The sequence below is a fragment of the Aethalodelphis obliquidens genome, unplaced genomic scaffold, assembly GCF_003676395.1.
Source record: "Aethalodelphis obliquidens isolate GAN/ISIS:26980383/991018 unplaced genomic scaffold, ASM367639v1 scaffold26, whole genome shotgun sequence".
Classification (NCBI taxonomy): domain Eukaryota; kingdom Metazoa; phylum Chordata; class Mammalia; order Artiodactyla; family Delphinidae; genus Aethalodelphis; species Aethalodelphis obliquidens.
The window spans coordinates 18,948,180-18,967,480 of NW_020837970.1; the positions used below are offsets into that span (position 1 = coordinate 18,948,180).

The 19,301-nt window shown below is 43.1% G+C and overlaps 1 protein-coding gene and 1 long non-coding RNA gene across 4 annotated transcripts in view; one reads left to right on the forward strand and one right to left on the reverse strand.

Moving 5' to 3' along the window:
* The window catches only part of BBS4 (Bardet-Biedl syndrome 4), a 71,542-nt gene extending 54,163 nt beyond the window's left edge, over positions 1-17,379 (forward strand). For 2 of the 3 annotated variants that reach the window (XM_027123538.1, XM_027123539.1), the window contains 10 exons: positions 4,959-5,012; positions 7,057-7,184; positions 9,714-9,768; positions 10,741-10,809; positions 11,783-11,935; positions 12,028-12,199; positions 13,874-13,943; positions 14,552-14,693; positions 15,249-15,450; positions 15,998-17,379. In XM_027123538.1, the coding sequence (XP_026979339.1) occupies positions 4,959-5,012; positions 7,057-7,184; positions 9,714-9,768; positions 10,741-10,809; positions 11,783-11,935; positions 12,028-12,199; positions 13,874-13,943; positions 14,552-14,693; positions 15,249-15,450; positions 15,998-16,107 (1,155 nt within the window). In that variant the 3' untranslated portion in view covers positions 16,108-17,379. The remainder of the gene's footprint in view (positions 1-4,958; positions 5,013-7,056; positions 7,185-9,713; positions 9,769-10,740; positions 10,810-11,782; positions 11,936-12,027; positions 12,200-13,873; positions 13,944-14,551; positions 14,694-15,248; positions 15,451-15,997) is intronic. The other variant, XM_027123540.1, reaches the window with a different exon arrangement.
* Positions 9,903-14,558, reverse strand: LOC113629219 (uncharacterized). Its single transcript, XR_003436457.1, has 2 exons — positions 13,710-14,558; positions 9,903-10,135 (listed from the first exon to the last, which is right to left on the reverse strand). It is a non-coding gene; the product is annotated as an uncharacterized LOC113629219 (long non-coding RNA).
* Positions 17,380-19,301: the final 1,922 nt, after the last annotated feature.

Genomic DNA, 19,301 nt, shown 5'->3' on the forward strand with positions numbered 1-19,301 from the left:
AACTCAGCAGACATTGCTGCCTAGTTTTCTGGCTGTCAGTGTTGTTGATAAGCAGTCTGTTACCAGTCTAATTCTTGCTGATAACCCCACTTTCCTGTAGAAGCTTGGAGTTCTGAAATGTCAGTAATAGTTGTCTAGATGTGTTTCTTTTCTCTTTTATCCCCCTGATCTGTGGACATTCAGTTGGCTCTTTCACTTTGAAGACCCTTGCCTTTCTTTGGGTCAGCAAGGTTTTTTTTTTTTTTTTTGAGTAGTTCTTTGATTATTTTTTCTTCTCTATTGTCTCTTTGTATTAGTTAGGGATTGTGTGTAACTGCAACAAAACATTTTATTAAACATTGGCTTTATAAATTAGGAGTTTATTTTTTTCTTATGAAACAAGAAATCCAGGTAAGTAGTTGCCAACATTGATTTGGTGGTCCAACGATATCAATGCTGAGGCTTTTTCTTCATGGTTATAAGATGACTGCTGCAGCTCTAACATCACATCATTCTAGGTAGGGAGAAAGAGGAAGCAACAAAGAGAAAAGGAATAACCTTCATCAAGGAAGTATAATTTTCCCAGAAATCCCCAACAGACTTTCACTTACATCACACCAACTACGCCTTTTGTAAGGAAGGTTGGGAAATGTATGGTCACTGTAAACAAAATTAGGGTTCTGTTGGTAAGGTAAACAGAGAGAGTGAATGTTAGGTAAATAACCAGCAGCATTTGCCACACTGTTTTCTACTCTTATCAGACGTGTTCTGTACCTGTTCTACTTGTCTCCTAACTTGCTTCTCATATTTTCTGCCTCCTTGTCTTTGCTGTACATTCAGAGACATTTCCTCAGTCTTATCTTCCAGATCATCACGTCTGTTTTTAGCTATATTCACATTCTGTTATTTAGCCTACGTGTTCAATATTTTTTATTTCAGTAATTACATTTTTAATTTCTAAGAACTTTGTCTTTTCTTGCAGCAGCCTCTCCATGTCTCTGACCCTTTGAAGTTCTGTTCTGCTTTCCACAATTATCTTTTTCTTCCTCTGTTTTGGTTCTTCTCTTTCATGCTATTGGTTTTTTCAAAATATCTGATGATTCTTAGAAAGACATATCTAAGAGTGAAGGATTAGATTGATTAATAGAAAGAGCTAGCATGGGTTTTCCCTGCAGTTCTTATGGCACTATCATTATTATTTTTTTAAAAAAATATTTATTCATTTGGTTGCACTGGGTCTTAGTTGCGGCAGGCGGGCTCCTTAGTTGCAGCTTGCCAGCTCCTTAGTTGCAGCACGTGGCCTCCTTAGTTGTGGCATGCGAAGTCTTAGTTGCGGCATGCACGTGGGATCTAGTTCCCTGACCAGGGATCAAACCCCAGCCCCCTGCACTGGGAGTGTGGAGTCTTAACCACTGTGCCACCAGGGAAGTCTCGCAGCACTATTATTTTTGTCAGTCACTTTTCTTCTGCAGGTCTAAAGACTGAGATGTTTAAGTCTTTAAGCCATTGAGTATTTTATAGCCAAAGGCCAAAGTAAAGCTACAGATAAAGGAAAATTGAGTTGCCGTTTCATTCACTTCGTCCTTCTTTCAACAAATGAACGTCTGTGTGCCAGGCACTGGGCTGCAGATGCAAAGATGGATTGGTGGTTTATGGGACAATCAACTAGAATAGGAAATACAGGAAGGAAGAGGAGCAAGTTTTGGGAGAGGGTGATGATAACAAATCAGAGTTAAGTCCTGTCTTTTAGAAGATTATGGACATGATGAATTGTACCTTCTGGTAGGATATCTAAATCGAGATGTATCCAATACATGGCAGATACAGAAACCTGAAACTCAAGCGTGCTGAGCTAGAGATACACATTTTGGAGTCAACAACTTAAAGGCGATAATTAAAACAATGAAATTGAATGAGCTCACTCTGCAGTGAGCTGAGGATGGAATCCTGGAAAAAACAGTTTGAAGGGCTGAGCTGAAGAGAAAATGAGCCCATAGATGGAGACAGAGAGGAAGTGAGACAGGAGAGCTCAGGGACAGGACAGGGGGAATGGAGAATGTCTTTCAGTTTGTCCAGTTGGTTGAAAGAGCTCATTTGGTATTACTGACTCACCTGGGATAACCAGTCCATTGGTGCCAGTAGAGGTGGTCATTCCCCAAACAGCCACTCTCTGCCCTACGTGCTTCATGAGTGCCTGTGGCCTGTAGTAAACCTTGTAGCCCTACTTCCTTTGACTCATCAGGGTATTCCACAGTCTGGCCGCAGCAGGGGAATCATCATTCCTCCTGCCATGATCTCATTTGACTTGTGGAACAGCTGTTAAGTAGGGAGAATTTCCCATATTGATAGATGAGGAAGCTGAGGCTTTGGGAGATGGAGTGACTTGCTGAAGGGCACACAGTGAGGTAGTGGCAGAACCAGAGCCAGAATTCAGGCCTAGAATCTAGGATTCCTCACTTTCGGCCTGTGATCTTTCTACTGTACCAATTGCCCTTGCAGGATGTCTGCTCCATCTTCTCACCCCATGAAAGACAGGATTTAACTCTGATTTGTTCTAGTTTCCTTTTCAAATTTCAAAAATTTTCTTGGTTGTCAGTTTGTTTAAGGCATATTGCTACTGCTTTCTCAAATAATATCTATGAGAAATGATTTAAAAAGGTTACGGGTTAGTTACCTTCCAGTACATTTAAAGGACAAGTAGGGCTACATTTCTCCTCTCCAGCTCCCTGTGTATATTCTTATAGGGTGATGAAGTGGAAGGTATACAAGTTTTATTTAAAAAAAATTTTTTTTGGCTGAGCTGGGTCTTCGTTGCTGCTTGTGGGCTTTCTCTAGTTTTGGCGAGCGGGGGCTACTCTTTGTTGCAGTGTGTGGGCTTCTCATTGCAGTGGCTTCTTTTGTGGAGCATGGGCTCTAGGCGCGCAGGTTTCAGTAATTGCAGCATGTGGGCCCCAGAGCACGCGGGCTTCAGTAGTTGCGGCACATGGGCTCAGTAGTTGTGGCTTGTGGGCTCTAGAACACGGGCTCAGTGGTTGTGGTGCACAGGCTTAGCTGCCCTGCGGCATGTGGGATCTTTCCGGATCAGGAATCGAACCCCTGTCCCCTGCATTGGCAGGCGGATTCTTAACCACTGGACTGGGAAGTCCAGGGAAGTCTGGTATACAAGTTTTAGAGACAGGCCTGAGTTCAAATCCCAGTGCTTTGCAATGTGTGGAAATTATTTGGATTATGATTTTTTAAAAATAAATTTGTTTATGTATGTATGCATGCATGCTGAGCCGGGTCTTAGTTGCGGCATGTGGAATCTTCATTGCAGCATGCGGACTCTTAGTTGCAGCATGCACGTGGGATCTAGTTCCTTGACCAGGGATCGAACCTTGGCCCCCTGCATTGGGAGTGCCGAGTCTTACCCACTGGACCACCAGGGAAGTCCCTGGATTGTGATTGAAGAAAAAAAAATTTTTTTGTAATGTGACACATTCATCAGAAATTTGAACATGATTCAGTATCAGCAGTTACTAATTTTTTTTCAAGTATGATAATGGTATTGTGGGTAGCTTAAAAAAAAAAGAGATTTTATCCTTTAGAAATACATACTGAAATATTTGTGGATAAAATGGGATACTATCTGGTATTTGCTTACAAAAGTAGTGGGAGAGATGGGGGGGTATGGATTGGATGATTGTTGGAGCAGGATGATGAGTACAGGGTGATTCTGTCTACATTTATATATGGTTGAAATTCTTTAAGATTTAGAACTAAGAAAAAGAAATCCCAGTGCTGATACTTTTTGTCCTAAGTTAGGCAAACTACTTGACTTCTCTGAGCTTCCATTTTCTTACCTCTGAAATCAGAATTGTTATACTTATGTTGCAGATTTGCTGGGAAAATTAAAGTAATGTATATGGAAAACATCTGGCATAGAATCACTGATTGCTATTTTGCTGTTGTTATGTTAGGGAACTTGGAAAACATTAAACCAGTTGTTGTCTCTGAGCCGTATAAGGTTCATGTTTCTTCCGAGAGGGACACTTCTGGGTCTGAATATGCTTCTCCACCTCCCCACTACTAACAAGATGGTCCTTACTGTTTCCCAGGAGCAGTTTTCTCACCCTTGCATTTTCCTTTCTCTAAAGCTGCCTTAAATAAAGGGAGGTTTAATATAAGGGAGTTCGAGAGATTTTACAGAACACAAGGTCAGGAAATACAGATTGGTCTTGCAGTGAACTAGAACTGGAAAGATGTCAGCAACCAAGGTAGCTTCTCTGCATTTCTGCTTGATTTATTTTCTTTCTGTAGATCAGAGGTTGGCAAACTTTTTTTGTAAAGGGCAGGGTAGTAAATATTTTAGGCTTTGTGGATTTATAGTCTTTGTTGCAACTACTTGACTCTGAAGTTCTAGCGTGAAAGAACTGTAGACGATACATAACAAGCGGTCGTGGCTGTGTTCCAATACAACTTGATTTGCAGAAAAAGGCGGAGGATGGATTTGGCCAGTGGGCCAGAGTTTGCTGACCTGTGCTGTAGTCTTCTGAAGATCGGCTCCAATTACATCTGTGTATTCTATCCTAGTGGCCTCCAGATGGCGCAGTCAGTCCCCAAGTCCATACCACCTAGTGAATTCCTAGATTCCTAGGAAAAGGACTCTGACTGACACACACACACACCTCCTTAGGGTTGGAGAAGGGGCTGTGGTAGTCTCTTCTGAGAAGAGGGTTCAGTGAGCAGCCCTTAGAGGAAAAAAGGTGTAGGAATGGGCTGGGCATGCACTCCAAGGTACTAAATAGACCCAGGAATATCACTGGTTTATTCTGCTTTTATCTCTTATAATCTGTTTAAGATTCAAGTAAAAAATTAACCATAGTGCATGTTTTAAAGTTTAAATTTTGCCAAGCAGTAATAATCTCTAGACGCCTGTTGTTTCACTCTAATAGTTACTGTGGAACTTAGTAAGTTGTTTTCCTTTCTTTTGTGTGTAGGAGATCTGTCATAACCTAGGAGTTTGCTACATTTACCTGAAACAGTTGGACAAGGTAATTTATAGAAATGGTGGTGGTGGCTGAGCGGTTGGCTGGGGATTTCACTGAGGGTACACTTGTTACAGAGGTGCCATTGCTCATTTTGTATTATTCCTACTGCTTGCCGAGATTTTTAGAAGTAAAAATTGAAACTGCCGTATACATTTATCCCCATTTTTATTCTCGTTTGTCACTAGTCATCTGTTTTTTTTCTTTCTTTCTGTTTTTAACAAGAAAGTGACAAATTCTAGAAATATTATTAGGGAATGGCAATCTAATTGCTTTCTTCCTCTCTTCTTATTTTCCACCCCCTAGTTTAATTTTCTAGAATGGAAACACAAATGTTCAATAAAACTTAGATATCAAAAAGTGGACCTGTAAGTCTTAAAAGTGTAATTATCACCATGTGAGCTATCTTATGCTCCAGTAGCAACTGATTTTAGTTCTCAAGGTCATTGGAAATGAATTTTTTTTTTTTTTTTTTTGGTGGTATGCGGGCCTCTCACTGTTGTGGCCTCTCCCGTTGCAGAGCACAGGCTCCGGACGCGCAGACTCAGTGGCCATTGGCACACAGGCCTAGCCGCTCGGCGGCATGTGGGATCTTCCCAGACCAGGGCACGAACCCGTGTCCCCTGCATCGGCAGGCGGACTCTCAACCACTGTGCCACCAGGGAAGCCCGGAAATGAATTTTTAATCTTAAATAGATTTGATTTCTGAGAGTTTGTTTTTAAGGTTATTTTCCGTGTGAGATATTTATGTTTCATTTTTATATTTCATTGTGATTAGGCTACAGTGCCTAAGGCTCTTATATCAGATAAAACATTTGCGCTTACCCTGGTACTCAGATAAGGGAAAAAATGTATATATCTTAATTGAGGGATAGACCAAATTATAGAGAACTCTAAAAGTTAATGATAGTGGGGTTGGGTAGAGTTTCCGTCATAAAGCTCCCACTTAGTGATTATGAAGTTTTATTCTCCTTTCTCCAGTGCTGACAGGACTGAGAATCTGAATTAGTTGATACCCATTTGACAGTGTTTAATATATATCAATTTGTAAACTGATGTAACCTAATCAATCCCTCAGGGGTATGAAAAAAAACCTGTACCTCAGCAGTTGAGGTATGAGAATAACTTTTTGCTCCTCTGAGATACATAAAAATAAGTAATACCTATATCTATGTAAATAAAATATACATATTTAGTGGGTCCCTTAGGTTTTCTAGGCAGATCTAGATCTTCATTGTTACATATTTGGTTAGGAGCTTTCTCTCTTCAGAGGATATTTCAAGCATCTACAAGGAAGTGATTAGGATGGGTATTTATGGCAGAAAGTGAAGGGTGAATACTCAGTTGAACTGAGTAAGTACATATCTATTCACAGGATTATTCTGAGCCCAGGGAGAGGTGGAATTGGTTTTTGGTCAGACCTGTATGGAGGAGAAGCATTATATTTAGATTTTACTATAAAGCCTACAGGCTAAGCAAATACAGTACCTGGCATTTATAGAAATACTTGTTGAATCAGTGAAGGACTAAACGAAGCCCTTTTCATCATCTACGAGGACATAAGCTCTTGCGTTAGCTCTGGTATACTAGTACCTAGAGCAACAGGCACTCGATGAATACATGTTGAATGAATAAATGAGGATTCATTCATTCATCAAAATATTGGTGAGGAAAATGAGGTCCACCCTGGGGAAGGGTGTGCATTTGGTCAGCGGTGCAGCTGGGGTCGAGTTTGGGGCAGACCATGATACCCCTTTTGACTTACGAAATACGAGTCATGGGTGTGAATATCAAAAAGCAGAAAACACTCAAAAAGTTTAATCTGTACAAGCCTCCCAAGTGGCTCTAGAGGCAGACACTCCATGTTGCCAGCTGTCCTATGAGCAAGCACGGTTTGGGTATGTTTTAGTTTTTTGGGTAGTGGGGCATTTGCTGAAATGTGATGTTCCTACATTAGTATAGCAGGAGCTCTGTCTTTACATTAGCCATACAAGGTCATTGTCCTTTCACGGTAGTGATCTGGTTCTCTTTACTCTGTCAATCTTGTTAGGCACAAGACCAGTTGCACAATGCCCTACATCTTAACAGGCATGATCTGACTTACATAATGCTGGGCAAGATCCATTTGCTGGAGGGAGACTTGGACAAGGCCATCGAAATCTACAAGAAAGCAGTGGAGTAAGTGTGTCTGTTCCTTTAGAGCAGCGAGAAACTAAAACAAAAATGGGAGCAGACATGAACTCCCAAGTCTAAGAGAGAACACGTGTGACTGTTACACATTGTGAGCTGTAGGAGCCAGAGTTACTGTTAAGCTAAGGTTTAGAGCTCCCGATTGTTTAAATAAGGAAGACAGACATGTTTCTTTCTCACCCATCAGTGTGGCTGGTCTAGCCTAGCTGGGCAGCTTTGCTCCACAAGATCAATCTGGGATCCAGGTTCCTTCCATGTTCCTTCCTCATCATTCCTTAGGTTGTTGCCTTCACCTGCATGGTTGCAGCTAACTTACTGTAGCATCTGTGCTCCAGGCTGAGGTTGGGGGAGGTGGTATAGGAAGCTAAGTACTGAATAAATAGGAAGTTGCACACATCATTCCTGCTGACATTCTGTGGTTCGAAATTAGTGAGGTGGCCACATCTAGCTGCAAGGGAGGTGGGCAGATGTGCTTAGGAGGAAGGAGAGAGCAGATTTTGGAGTCAGCTGGCAGTCTGCCATTGTGGTTTTAAACTTCATAAAAGATCTTGTGTTTCAGGATATTAGGGAGAGAAATCTCCTGATTGAGTAATAAAGATCTGGCCTTATTAGCTTGAGACCAATATCATGCTTTTGAAAAATATCATCAGGGTCAGCCAAACCCCCCTTGAAAATGTAACTGACTGGCTTTCCCAGTGTGGTGTTGTTCTGCGTTTCTTTTCTAGGGCCACGTGCTATCTTGTCTTTTCTGTCTGGGGTCTTGTGTTTAAGTGGGAGAGCTGTAGCAAAATGCTGTAGTGTCTCATTTGTTAGGTCAGTTAATAGAATGCCTCATCTGTGGTTTAAGGCCACAAAGTCTGTTACTCCTGATAATTAGACTTTGAACTAAACGTAGATTTCTATTAATTTGTTAATTACCTTTGTCTTCTACCATGATAGTAACTTTTCTGGTTATATTAGTCACAACACTGCTTTTGGAATTTCCTTCAACCATATTTTATATCTGAAAAGACATAAAAATCCTTTGGTTTAAGCTACAAAAGAGACTTCTGTCATCAAAAGGCTAAGTTTATATGGACAAGTAGGAAGGAAGCCATGTAGCGTATGTTAAAGTCTCTTTGGTGCTGGGTGGAAGCTTTAATCCCTGACCCCTGCATTCTGTAAGTTGGCTCTTCGAGCTTATTAGCTCACATAAATTAATTAGCTCACACATTCTTCTAGTGGCTGGTCAAGGACTTAAGTCACTGAAATTCTCAAAGGAGAAAACAGGTCAGCTGAGCATTTGGAGCCTCACTGAGATTATAGAAACCATTGTTTATGACCCGCAGCTTTGGAGACAGTAGTCATGTTTTGGTGGGGGGATGGACACCCACCAGAATCATGGAAGTTACTTACTTGCTTTGGGGGAGGAAGTGATTAGGATGGGTATTTATGGCAGAAAGTGAAGGGTGAATACTCAGTTGAACTGAGTAAGCTCTGTCTGGCCAGCTCAGGCCTCCCCAGGCTGGGGCTTTGGCCCCTGTGGTTCTGGTCTCCCCATAGGTAACCAGCACCCTACCTCATTCCTTAGAAACAGGAGACACTGTTCTTCACCTTCTGTCATTTTCACTGTTGAAGCTGTCTGGTGATCCTGTAGTTAGATCATGTGAGCTCAGTGTTGCTTTCGTTTTGTGACAAAGACAAATGTCATTGAGGGATTGGAAAGGCAGATAATCTTTTACTTAAGCCGGTGTTTACTCCACAACGCCAACAGCTAATTCTTTCCTAGAGCGGGTGTGTGTCTTCCTTCTTTAGTTTGGCTGTTTAGTATGGCTTTTTGTTTAATGTGGAGAGCAGAGGGTTAGGGGCCTTGGGGTCCTAACTTACGCGGGAAATTATGCTGGCTGGCATTGAGCGCAGTGAGAACAGGAAAAAAAAAATCTCACAAGAGGGAAAGGGCTGAAACTGTGTGTGTTCTAGACTGACTTGGTTTACAGGGCATTATTCTTGAATTCTATCAGTGTAATCAAGACAGTGGCACAAAATATTCCACAGGTTCTTTCTAAGGACTTTGGCCCTAAGAAAAGGTCCTGCGAAAGGAGTCTGGGTTCCAAGTCCCATTCTTTTTTTTTTGCGGTACGCGGGCCTCTCACTGTTGTGGCCTCTCCCGTTGCGGAGCACAGGCTCTGGACACGCAGGCTCAGCGCCATGGCTCACGGGCCCAGCCGCTCCGCGGCATGTGGGATCTTCCTGGACCAGGACATGAACCCGTGTCCTCTGCATCGGCAGGTGGACTCTCAACCACTGTGCCACCAAGGAAGCCCCCAAGTCCCATTCTTTCTTGCTGAGCAATCCTCCCTGTAGCTAGGGTTGAGGTGACCTACTTTGGAAGGAAATTCCTAAATCCCTTTGAGAGTTCCTATGGGGAGTGGGAGGCACAGTGGTGTCTCAGGTAGTGCACAAGGGTGAGTTACTATGTGTGTATCTTAGTGTCTCTCATACACATCTTGTTTCCCTCTGAGCATCTCTGTGTTGCAGGTTCTCACCAGAAAATACAGAACTTCTCACAACTTTAGGATTACTCTACCTCCAGGTAAGAGGAATTCTTTGCTCATCCATGCATTGACGTTGGAAGTGTTTTTGGGTTTGTGTGTGTTGTGGTTTTCCTGCATTTTTACTTTAACACAACTTACTAAAGGTCATAAGAAGGACATGAACTTTACTCTCTGCATTTGATATTCTTTGTCTGCTAAAGGAATTAATTTTCAGCATTCAAATCAGAAGCAAATAAATCTGAGCCTAGTGCAATTACAGTTCTTATCCAACCAAGGCAAGAACACATACGAGAAGTAACTGGGGTCAGAGGGGCTGGCATTTTGTGGTGGGAGGAGAAGCTGTGGTACCGCTAGGGCTTTGGGGCAGAGGCCATTCCTGTTGTTCCTTCTTCCCAGCCACGTCCTCTAGAAAAGAGAGAAGGCAAAGCATTGTCTAGAATAAAAAGTCTCCTCTCCCCTCCACATTCCCGAGTGTGGGTGGGATTCTCTTGGCCCCATCGCTGTTCTGTGTCTGCCTGAGGCCCTGGGACCCAGGGATCCCTCAGGGCTTCTCCCTGCCCCACACACCCCATCGAAGCCCCAGGTTCCCCTCTTAGCTGATTCTGCCTCCAACCCTGCCTTTGTGGTGGCCTTTTCGTTTGTTTCAGTTTTCTTTCAAAGGAGCTTGACCCTGGGCCTTCCTGGGCTCTGGCTTGGGAGGCTGGCCCCAGGGGAGATGCGGTGAACCAGCCCATTTCCTGCCAAGAGGGCTTGGGTGGAACAGCGCTAGTGTGGCAGAGGCTGTTCCTGGCAAACAGCTACTCTGACCTTATCAGGGGACAAATCAACAAAACAGAAGGGAAAACAAACGTGGGGATCTTAATTTCCTCTTTTAAGAATCCGGTATCTGTAGCTCTTTTTCTGTCCGAAGAACCCGGAAAAGTCAGGGTGTGTCCGATGAGGGTGTGCTTGGCCAGTCTCCTTAACTACCGTCCCCCCAGTGTAATTCTCTGGCTTTTGCTTTTTCCCAGCTTGGCATTTACCAGAAGGCATTTGAACATCTTGGAAATGCACTGACTTACGACCCCACCAACTACAAGGTACTGCAGGCTGTCAAACCCCAGAGCCTTCACACAGATGGTCCCACCACTCTTAGAGGTGATCTGGCCCTAGAAAGCGTTCTGTATATCTGAGAAAGTACTTTTTCCTTAGAAAAGTTATAAATAAATGTGGCTCTCATTTGAAAATACTGTAAAGTGTCAGTGCTCTGCTTCTTATCTTCTAAAAGAGCACATTTGTTATATTGGGCCTGTTAACTTATGCAGAAAGCAAAACTGTAGTGCTGGTAAAGTTTTATATGTTACTTAGGAAGTTGGCAGAGCCTCTATAACTACTGTCAGAAATAAATCTGCTGAAATGACTCGATTCCTGATGAATCTGAGATTACAACTCTTGTCCAGATACGACTTTGGGGAGGAGGAGATCATCATGTGGATATGCATCACTGAGGGAGATGCAGCAAAACCGGCTGTTAACAGTACAGACTCAGTCCTATCTTGGAAGTCGTAGTAGCCTGACGTAGCACCCCACCTTAACCCTTTTCCTTAGAGACATGAAAAGCTTGATCAGTGAAGCCTAAGGCTGACTCACCCTCTGCCCTGTGGCAGAAGGAGCTGCACCTTAGTGGCCAAAGACAGGTGCACCTGAGTTGTCTAGAGCACTTGGTGTACCAAGTAGGGGCTGTAGGGAACAGGTTAAAGGTGCTTTTTACTTACAGGGCCCTGATACTCTGAAATAGTGACTTCCCTGGCCACCAGTAGGAAAGAAATAAGCTGGGTAAAGTCAGTGACTTTTCTGTATTATGCCGAAGAGAGCCAGCGTGGGGTGCGGGAGTGTTCTTCATGAGCGTCTGTTCCAATAGCTTGGATATAGTATATAGGTCCCTGGAAGAAGCTTTTCAGTCCCACCAGTGCTGATGGGCCTGCTGAGTATCTACACTCAGGAAGGCTACTTCACTGCAACAGCCTTTTGGGAATGACTGAATTACCAACTTTCCATATCCCATGTTTTCAGGCCATCTTGGCAGCAGGCAGCATGATGCAGACCCATGGGGACTTTGATGTTGCCCTCACCAAATACAGAATTGTAGCTTGTGCTGTTCCAGAAAGTCCTCCACTCTGGAATAACATTGGGATGTGTTTCTTTGGCAAGAAGAAATACGTGGCAGTGAGTGTCTCCTCATTTTCTTGGTTTGTGTTCAGTTGCTGGTTCTGCCAGCTTGCCCCAGCCTCTCACCGAGTGCCTGCTCTCTCCTCCAGGCTATCAGCTGCCTGAAACGAGCCAACTACTTGGCACCCTTCGACTGGAAGATTCTGTATAATCTGGGCCTCGTCCACTTGACTATGCAGCAGTATGCATCAGCCTTCCATTTTCTCAGTGCAGCCATCAACTTCCAGCCAAAGATGGGGGAGCTCTACATGCTCTTGGCTGGTAAGAGACATTTGTGTGAAGAACCCCTTTCGCAGTCTGTACTCAGGGAAAAATGAATTAGAATCATAGGAGGCCAGTGGTTAAATGTCCCATAGAAGCCATTCCCTTGCAGATCCCATAGGAATCTGGATTACTGTCCTGGAGTTTGAAGAAATATGAAAGAAAAAGATGACAAAGCACCTTGTTGCTTCTCACTTAGGGGAATTTCACTCAGAGACCAGCAGGTTCAATCAGGTTCGTCTCTAGTTCATGTTTTAACAGTGGTTTTCCCATGACAGTTCATCTATTGAATCCAGCCAAGCTCCAGTTATCAGCAGGTGTTAAGATCTTGGGCTTTAGGTAGGGTCCTGCCTCTACTACTTACTAGCTATATCTCATAGGGTTGATGAAAGGATTACATGATTAGACACAATGAATGTTAACTGCTGGTTTTGTTGTCATTATATAATTAGTCTATTACTGTTGTTGCTCTACAGTATAAAAGTACTGACTAAATATTCTTTCTGGGGGATTCTTCTCCTTATACTAAATATTCTTTCTGGAGGATACTTCTCCGTATACTAAAGTTAAGAAATGTATACCTAAAAGCAGTTTCCATGTTCTCATTGACAGTAGTCTTCAGGTGTCTTTTTGGTTTTTTTGTTTGTTTGTTTGTGTGTTTTGGTCATTACTGTGAGGTTCTGATTTATAAGAGAAAGGTTGCAAAAACAAATTGAGTGGTGGTTACTTGGGGGCTGTCTGAATACAAAGATAGCCCAGTCATAATGGGATACAGGAATGTAAACAAATAGCTGTACCGTATGGCATAAGCAGCAATTCTAACTTCGCAAAGTAGAGATGATCTTCACAGTGAGCTGTGAAAAGATAAGCTGGAATTCAGTAGTACAGAATGGCTGAGAAGTCCCTGAGTAAAGGCATGCAGCCATGAAACTGCAAGAGGTACCAGGCCATTATGGGCAATAGTGTTGTAGAACGTGGTGGGAGATGAGTCAGGAGAGGTAGTCTGGCGTCAGAGTATGGAGGACCATTGAGTACAGCACAGGGACTGTACACTTGATCCCAGAGGCTCTGTTTTTCCCAGCTGTGTTCGTGGATCTCCTCTTGTGTCTAGTAGAAGTAGATGAACAGCTGGGGAGGTGGAGTGGGCAGGGCTTCCAGAGCAGCTCTGCTGTTGTTTGGGTTATAGGTCAGGCTTTCAGAAAGTACTGATTTAAAAAGGGAGAGTGTTCTGTTGCTAAACAAAAGTTTAAAGGTACGGTTATGGGTGCTGGAGAGCAGTGAGCATGTGAGTATTCCTGAGTAGGCCAGTGACGCGGTCAGATTTGTCTCAGTCAGCGAGATACCTGGCAGCCTGCACTGTGGCAAGCGGGACAGTGCCCTTGGGGAACAAAACGGAAGGCCTGACGTGACTAAACCAGGGCAGTGTCACCAAAGAAGCTGTAAAAAATGGAATTCATGGAACCCAGCCGCTGACTAACTGTGGAGAGGGGACCGTTGAACAAGATGATACCTGGAATCCAAGCTGAGTGGCTGTGCAGACGGTGGTGCCAGGAGCTGGGCGGGCACAGCAGGAGTTAGTTAGGTTTGGCGGCTGAATGAACTGCCGTCTTGAAACATTGCCTGTGTTTTCTCCGCTGGGCTCTTCAGCCACTGCACTCACTCTCTTTGTTGCAGTGGCTCTGACCAACCTGGAAGACACAGAGAATGCCAGGAGAGCCTACACAGAAGCAGTCCGCCTGGATAAGTAAGCCGCCCTGTCGGGAACGCCGCTGGGAGGGCTGGGCGCCGCAGAGCCGCGAGGTGGCGCCACGGCCCCGGCGTTGCCGAGCCAGCCCAGCTGCTCGCTCCCCGGGCCTCTGTGCTGCAGGACGTGGCTCTGAGCACAGAGTGGCTCGGCAGGACCCGATGCTGACTCTTTCTGAGAAAACGTTTCCAGCCCTTAGTAGTCAGGAGGCCAGAGAAAGTGAGAGCTGGCAGTGGGCTTGGGCTGTTGATAGCTGTGGGCTCGCTGGAATGTCACATGGGACTCTGGGCTCAGTTTAATTTAAGATAAACTTGACTCTCCTGGGATTTATTCCATTGGCCTCTGTTAGGCAGCAGGGTAGGGACCTGTTTTTCGTCTCTTTTGAGGGCTGAGATGTCAGGCTTGGTCCCAGTACCTGCTTTGCTGGTTGGGAAGTTAATTCCCTGATTCTTCTCCAAAGGTCCACACAACACGTGTGTGCCCCACCTTGCTGTGGAGTGGAGCTGTCTGTACTTAGCCAGTTTTATTTTTGTGCAGTGAGAAGGATCTCTAAGTGACCATGTGTTGCGAAGCCCCAGCTCCATAAGAATTGCTGTCTGTTTGCACAGGTGTAACCCTTTGGTAAACCTGAACTATGCTGTGCTGCTGTACAACCAGGGAGAGGAGAGGGGCGCCCTGGCCCAGTACCAGGAGATGGAGAAGAAAGTCAACCTACTCAAGGACAGCAGCTCCCTGGAATTTGACCCGGAGGTAAGCCTTAGCTCCTAGGAGTCATAAGCAAGCTGTCAAGAGACTTTTGAATCAAGCCCAAATAACCCAAATATAAGGTGTTATATAGGCTCATGCCTGTTTTGGCTTACACATTCCTAGTGGCATGAATTCTTCAATTAAGAACAGCTTGAGAAGAAACTTTCCTGGACAAAAATAATAAGAGGAAATTCAGGCTTACTGAGTTATATCCAGTATTGATAGACCTCAGCTCAAATGAGTTGTATTATGTCTCTTTGTAGCTTCCTCCCATTCTCCTCACATAGGAAAGGCAGGAATTTAGTCCAACAATGCACCAAACTTGAATTGTTGGGTTTGAGAGCCTTTAAAGAACTCCCTTGCCATCCACTCAGGGCAATGTGGTCTCTGCTGTTTGAGAATGATTTCTTTGCAGTAAGTGTTTCCTCCCTCAAATGCTAGTACAGCAGACACTATTTCAGCTAATCCCCACCTGCCTGCTGAAGACCTGGGATGAGGCTTGTCTCTGCCGGTCAGCCCTGTGACTCTTTTTTTTTTTCCTTCCCACTTGGGCACAAGATGGTGGAGATGGCCCAGAAGTTGGGAGCTGCTCTCCAGGTCGGGGAGGCACTGGTCTGGACTAAACCAGTTAAAGATCCCAAATCAAAGCAGCGGACCACTTCAACCAGTAAAGCCGCCAGTTTCCAGCAGCCTCTGGGTTCTAATCAAGCTCTAGGACAGGCAATGTCTTCAGCAGCCGCGTATAGGAAGCTCCCCTCAGGTAGGAAGCTACACACAGCTATATGAAAACCTGTGGGTACAAGCCACATGTGCCTGCAAAGAGATTATAGCTTGGAATGAGGCTTGTGCTTTTCGGACTCAGGACACATCCAACGTAGTGCTGCCTAGAAGGGGGAAAAAGCCCAAGGGTGGCCGAACTGTCACTTGTTTCCTTAAGGCAATTTGTGTAAAAGTTAACAGCTACTGGCAGGCTTAGCTGGATGTCGGTACACTGGGTCTTTACAATATTCAGGTTTAGAAATACATTGCAGCACCTTTCGTTATGTAGTCTCACTTTAATTCTCACTGCCTTATTATAAGTCAGCATGGTGCAGCTAATTAAACATTTCTTTTATAAGGTCACTGAAGGCACACTTGACTGTTGCTTTATTTCTTCAGTTATGGTCTTCCTTCACAGCTGCCCAGATATGCCACAGTCCCACTAGTCTCAGAAAATATGGGTTTTTTTCTTGAAACTTGACAGTGAAAATATTGATTTCTTCTGGAACCATGGAACTGAGAATTCAAGCTGTTTGTTTTGTTACTAGGTGTCGGAGGAACATCCCAGCTCACAAAGCCACCATCTCTTCCTCTGGAGCCAGAGCCCACGGTGGAAGCGCAACCAACTGAAGCATCAGCACAAATAAGAGAAAAATAGGTGTAGGATGAGCCGAGAGTTGGGGTTTCTTGGGCGAGGATGTTCCAGATTAGGAAATGTCCCGTGACACAGGCAGCACGGAGGCCAGCACATTCCCTGGGCATCAGGAGCTGGAACGCAGAACGTGTTACGATGATCACGAGGAGGCTGAGGCCTGTGCAGCCCCTGCTGCCCCGTCAGCCAGAAACGAGCGAGAAGATGGCCCAGACAGGTTCCCGAAGAATTGAGAGCAAGGCTTCGGCTCTATGTATGTAGTTCCAGGAGCCAGCAGGGCATGTGATGCTATCTGTGTTGGAAAGGACTTTCTCTTGGCTGGCGGACCCCTTCCTTTGTGGAAGGAAAGTCTGAGACAGACCTCCGCGCAGCAGTCCTGTCATGACAAAGCCTTGTCTTAGCTGAGCTGATCCTTGGGCTGTGTGGTATATCAGCCACTGAAGCAAACACAAATCTTTGATTGATAATCCAGCTCTGATAGTCTAAAAGAAAAAAAAAAATGATGAAACAAGCTCTTTAAATTGAGGCCCAGGCTACTGAGTATCCCAGCTGCACTTGCCCAAGAGCATCCAGAACAAGTCCCTGTATCTTGTTCTTGAGAGGTCAGAGTGTAGAGCCAGACCGTGTCAGGATGAAAAGAAGTAAAGGGCTGGTCTGGTGTCAGCACCAAGGATTTAACAAAAAGGAAGCGCTGCTTAACTGAGGAATTTTTATTTGACAATCAATGATACCACTGACCAGATGTTATCAATACATTATATTTATAGATACTTAAAGATTATATATCATCCCTTTGGGGAAAGTTATTCAGGTATAAAAATGAGGGATCACAAAAAAAAACTTTTTGAAAGAACCTTGTACCTGCCCAGTCTTTGGGGCTTGTGGATTTGCAGTCTCTCATTCACTCTGTTGAGAAAGGAGCTATTCTAATTCCTAGTATGGGAGTTGCTCATGTCATCACAGGAAAATTACATGACAATTAGAAAAATGAGACCAAGTACACAGTTACAGATACAGACATGGTTTTAGATGGCTCAAATTAGAGGCAAGAAAGCGGAAGTATGAACTAGCAACGGGAAAAGTGTTCTTCTTACTGAATAATATTAGTACAAAACAAAGTAAAATTTTGGAGTGTATGATTACAATGATCATTTTGTTCTTAAGGAAAAATCCCTATTGTCTGATAATTAATAGAGAGTAGCTCACAATGGACCAATCCTCCCACAGACAACAAATATAAACCAGTGGGTAAATGTAAAATACTATCTTGGTTTAATTTAAAAAAAATACACATAACTGTTCCAAGTAAAAATTATAACATTATAACTAAAGGACAAGGGGGTATATGGAAACTTATGGATGAAAGGTTTTTATATTTCACATGATATGGTACAAAACTAATCCTAAATAGTTTGTGAAAAGTTAAGGCTGTATATTATATTATAATCCCTAGAGTAACCATTAAAAAGATGCAAAGAAGCACAGCTATTGGGTTGGCCAGAAAGTTTTTTTTTCTGTAAGATAGCTCTAGTAGCCCTTAGCTGGAAGACTGTAAAAGGCACCTGGAACAGTTCTTTACTCAAAAAGATAAAAAGTTTTGGGAAGATGGAATTATGAAGTTGCCTGAAAAATGGCAGAAGGTAGTGGAAGAAAATGGTGACTATGTTGTTCAATAAAGTTCTTGGTGGTGACTATGTTGTTCAATAAAGTTCTTGGTGAAAATGAAAAATCCATCTTTTTACTTAAAAACCAAAGGAACTTTTTGGCCAACCCAATAAAAAGACAGTAGAGAGGGGGGTAAAAAAACAGATGGAACAAGGAGAAAATAAATAGCAAAATGTTAAATGTAAATCCAGTCATGTCAATAACTACATCAAAATGTAATTAGACTTAAAAATGTAAGTGGACTAAACATGTCAGTTGAAAAGCACAGAGGGGCTTACCTGGTGGCACGGTGGTTGAGAGTCCACCTGCCAATGCAGGGGACAGGCGTTTGTGCCCCGGTCCGGGGGGAGCCCACATGCTGTGGAGTGGCTGGGCCCGTGAGCCATGGCCGCTGAGCCTGCGCGTCCAGAGCCTGTGCTCCGCAACGGGAGAGGCCACAGCAGTGAGAGGCCCGCGTACCGCAAAACAAACAAACAAACAAAAAAACACAAAGGATAAAAAAAGCCTGATACTATATTAATGTTAGATAAAGTAGGCTTCAAAATGAGGGGTGTTACCAGAAATAAAGGGGGGCATTTCATAATGATAAACAGTCAATTCAGTAGAAAACCATAAATATGTACGCAACTAACATTACTTCACAGTACATCAAGTAAAAATTGATAGAATTTAATCCACGATCATAGTTGGATATGTTAGCACTTTTTCTTTCAGCAATTGATAGAATTAGACAAAAAGTGTAAAAGGACATATTGGCCAGCTTGTCAATTTCTGTTGACATTTATAGAACACTACAAGCAGTAACTGTAGAAAATACATTCTTTGCAAGTGCACATAATACATTTAGCAAAACAGACCAAATACTGGGCCATAAAATAAGTCTCAAAAGTCAACAGATTGAAATTTCCAGAATATGTTCTCTATACACAATGAAATTGTATTAGAAATTAATAATGATATCTAGAAAACCTACATATTTGGAAATTAAACACACATACTTGTAATAAGGAAGAAATCAAAAGAGAAATTAGAAAATATTTTGAACTGAATAATGAAAACAAAATTTGTAGGGTTCAGTTAAGAGCTGTGCTTATAAGGAAACTTAGAGCTATAAATGCTTCTATTAGAACAAATGAAAGAAAATCACTGATAAAGGTTTCTACCTTAAGCTAAAAAAAAGCAAAATAAACCCAAAGTGCAGAAAATATTACAGAAAAATCTAAGAAGCTGAAAGTTCTATGAAAAAACACACATGCACAAAAACGGACAAATCCCTAGCTAAACTGATGAAGGGACAAAAGAGGAGACAAATTACCAATATCAGGAATGAAAGAGGGGATAGCATTACAGGTCCTGTACAACATGGAAAAGATAAAGGAATGTTATGAAAAATTTTATGATAATAAAACAACTTGGATGTAATATACGAAATCTTTGAAAAATGCAACATACCCACACTGAAACAAGATGAAATGTAAAGGCTTCATAGGTCCAATCAAAGGAATTGAATCTATAAATCAAATGCTACCCTAAGC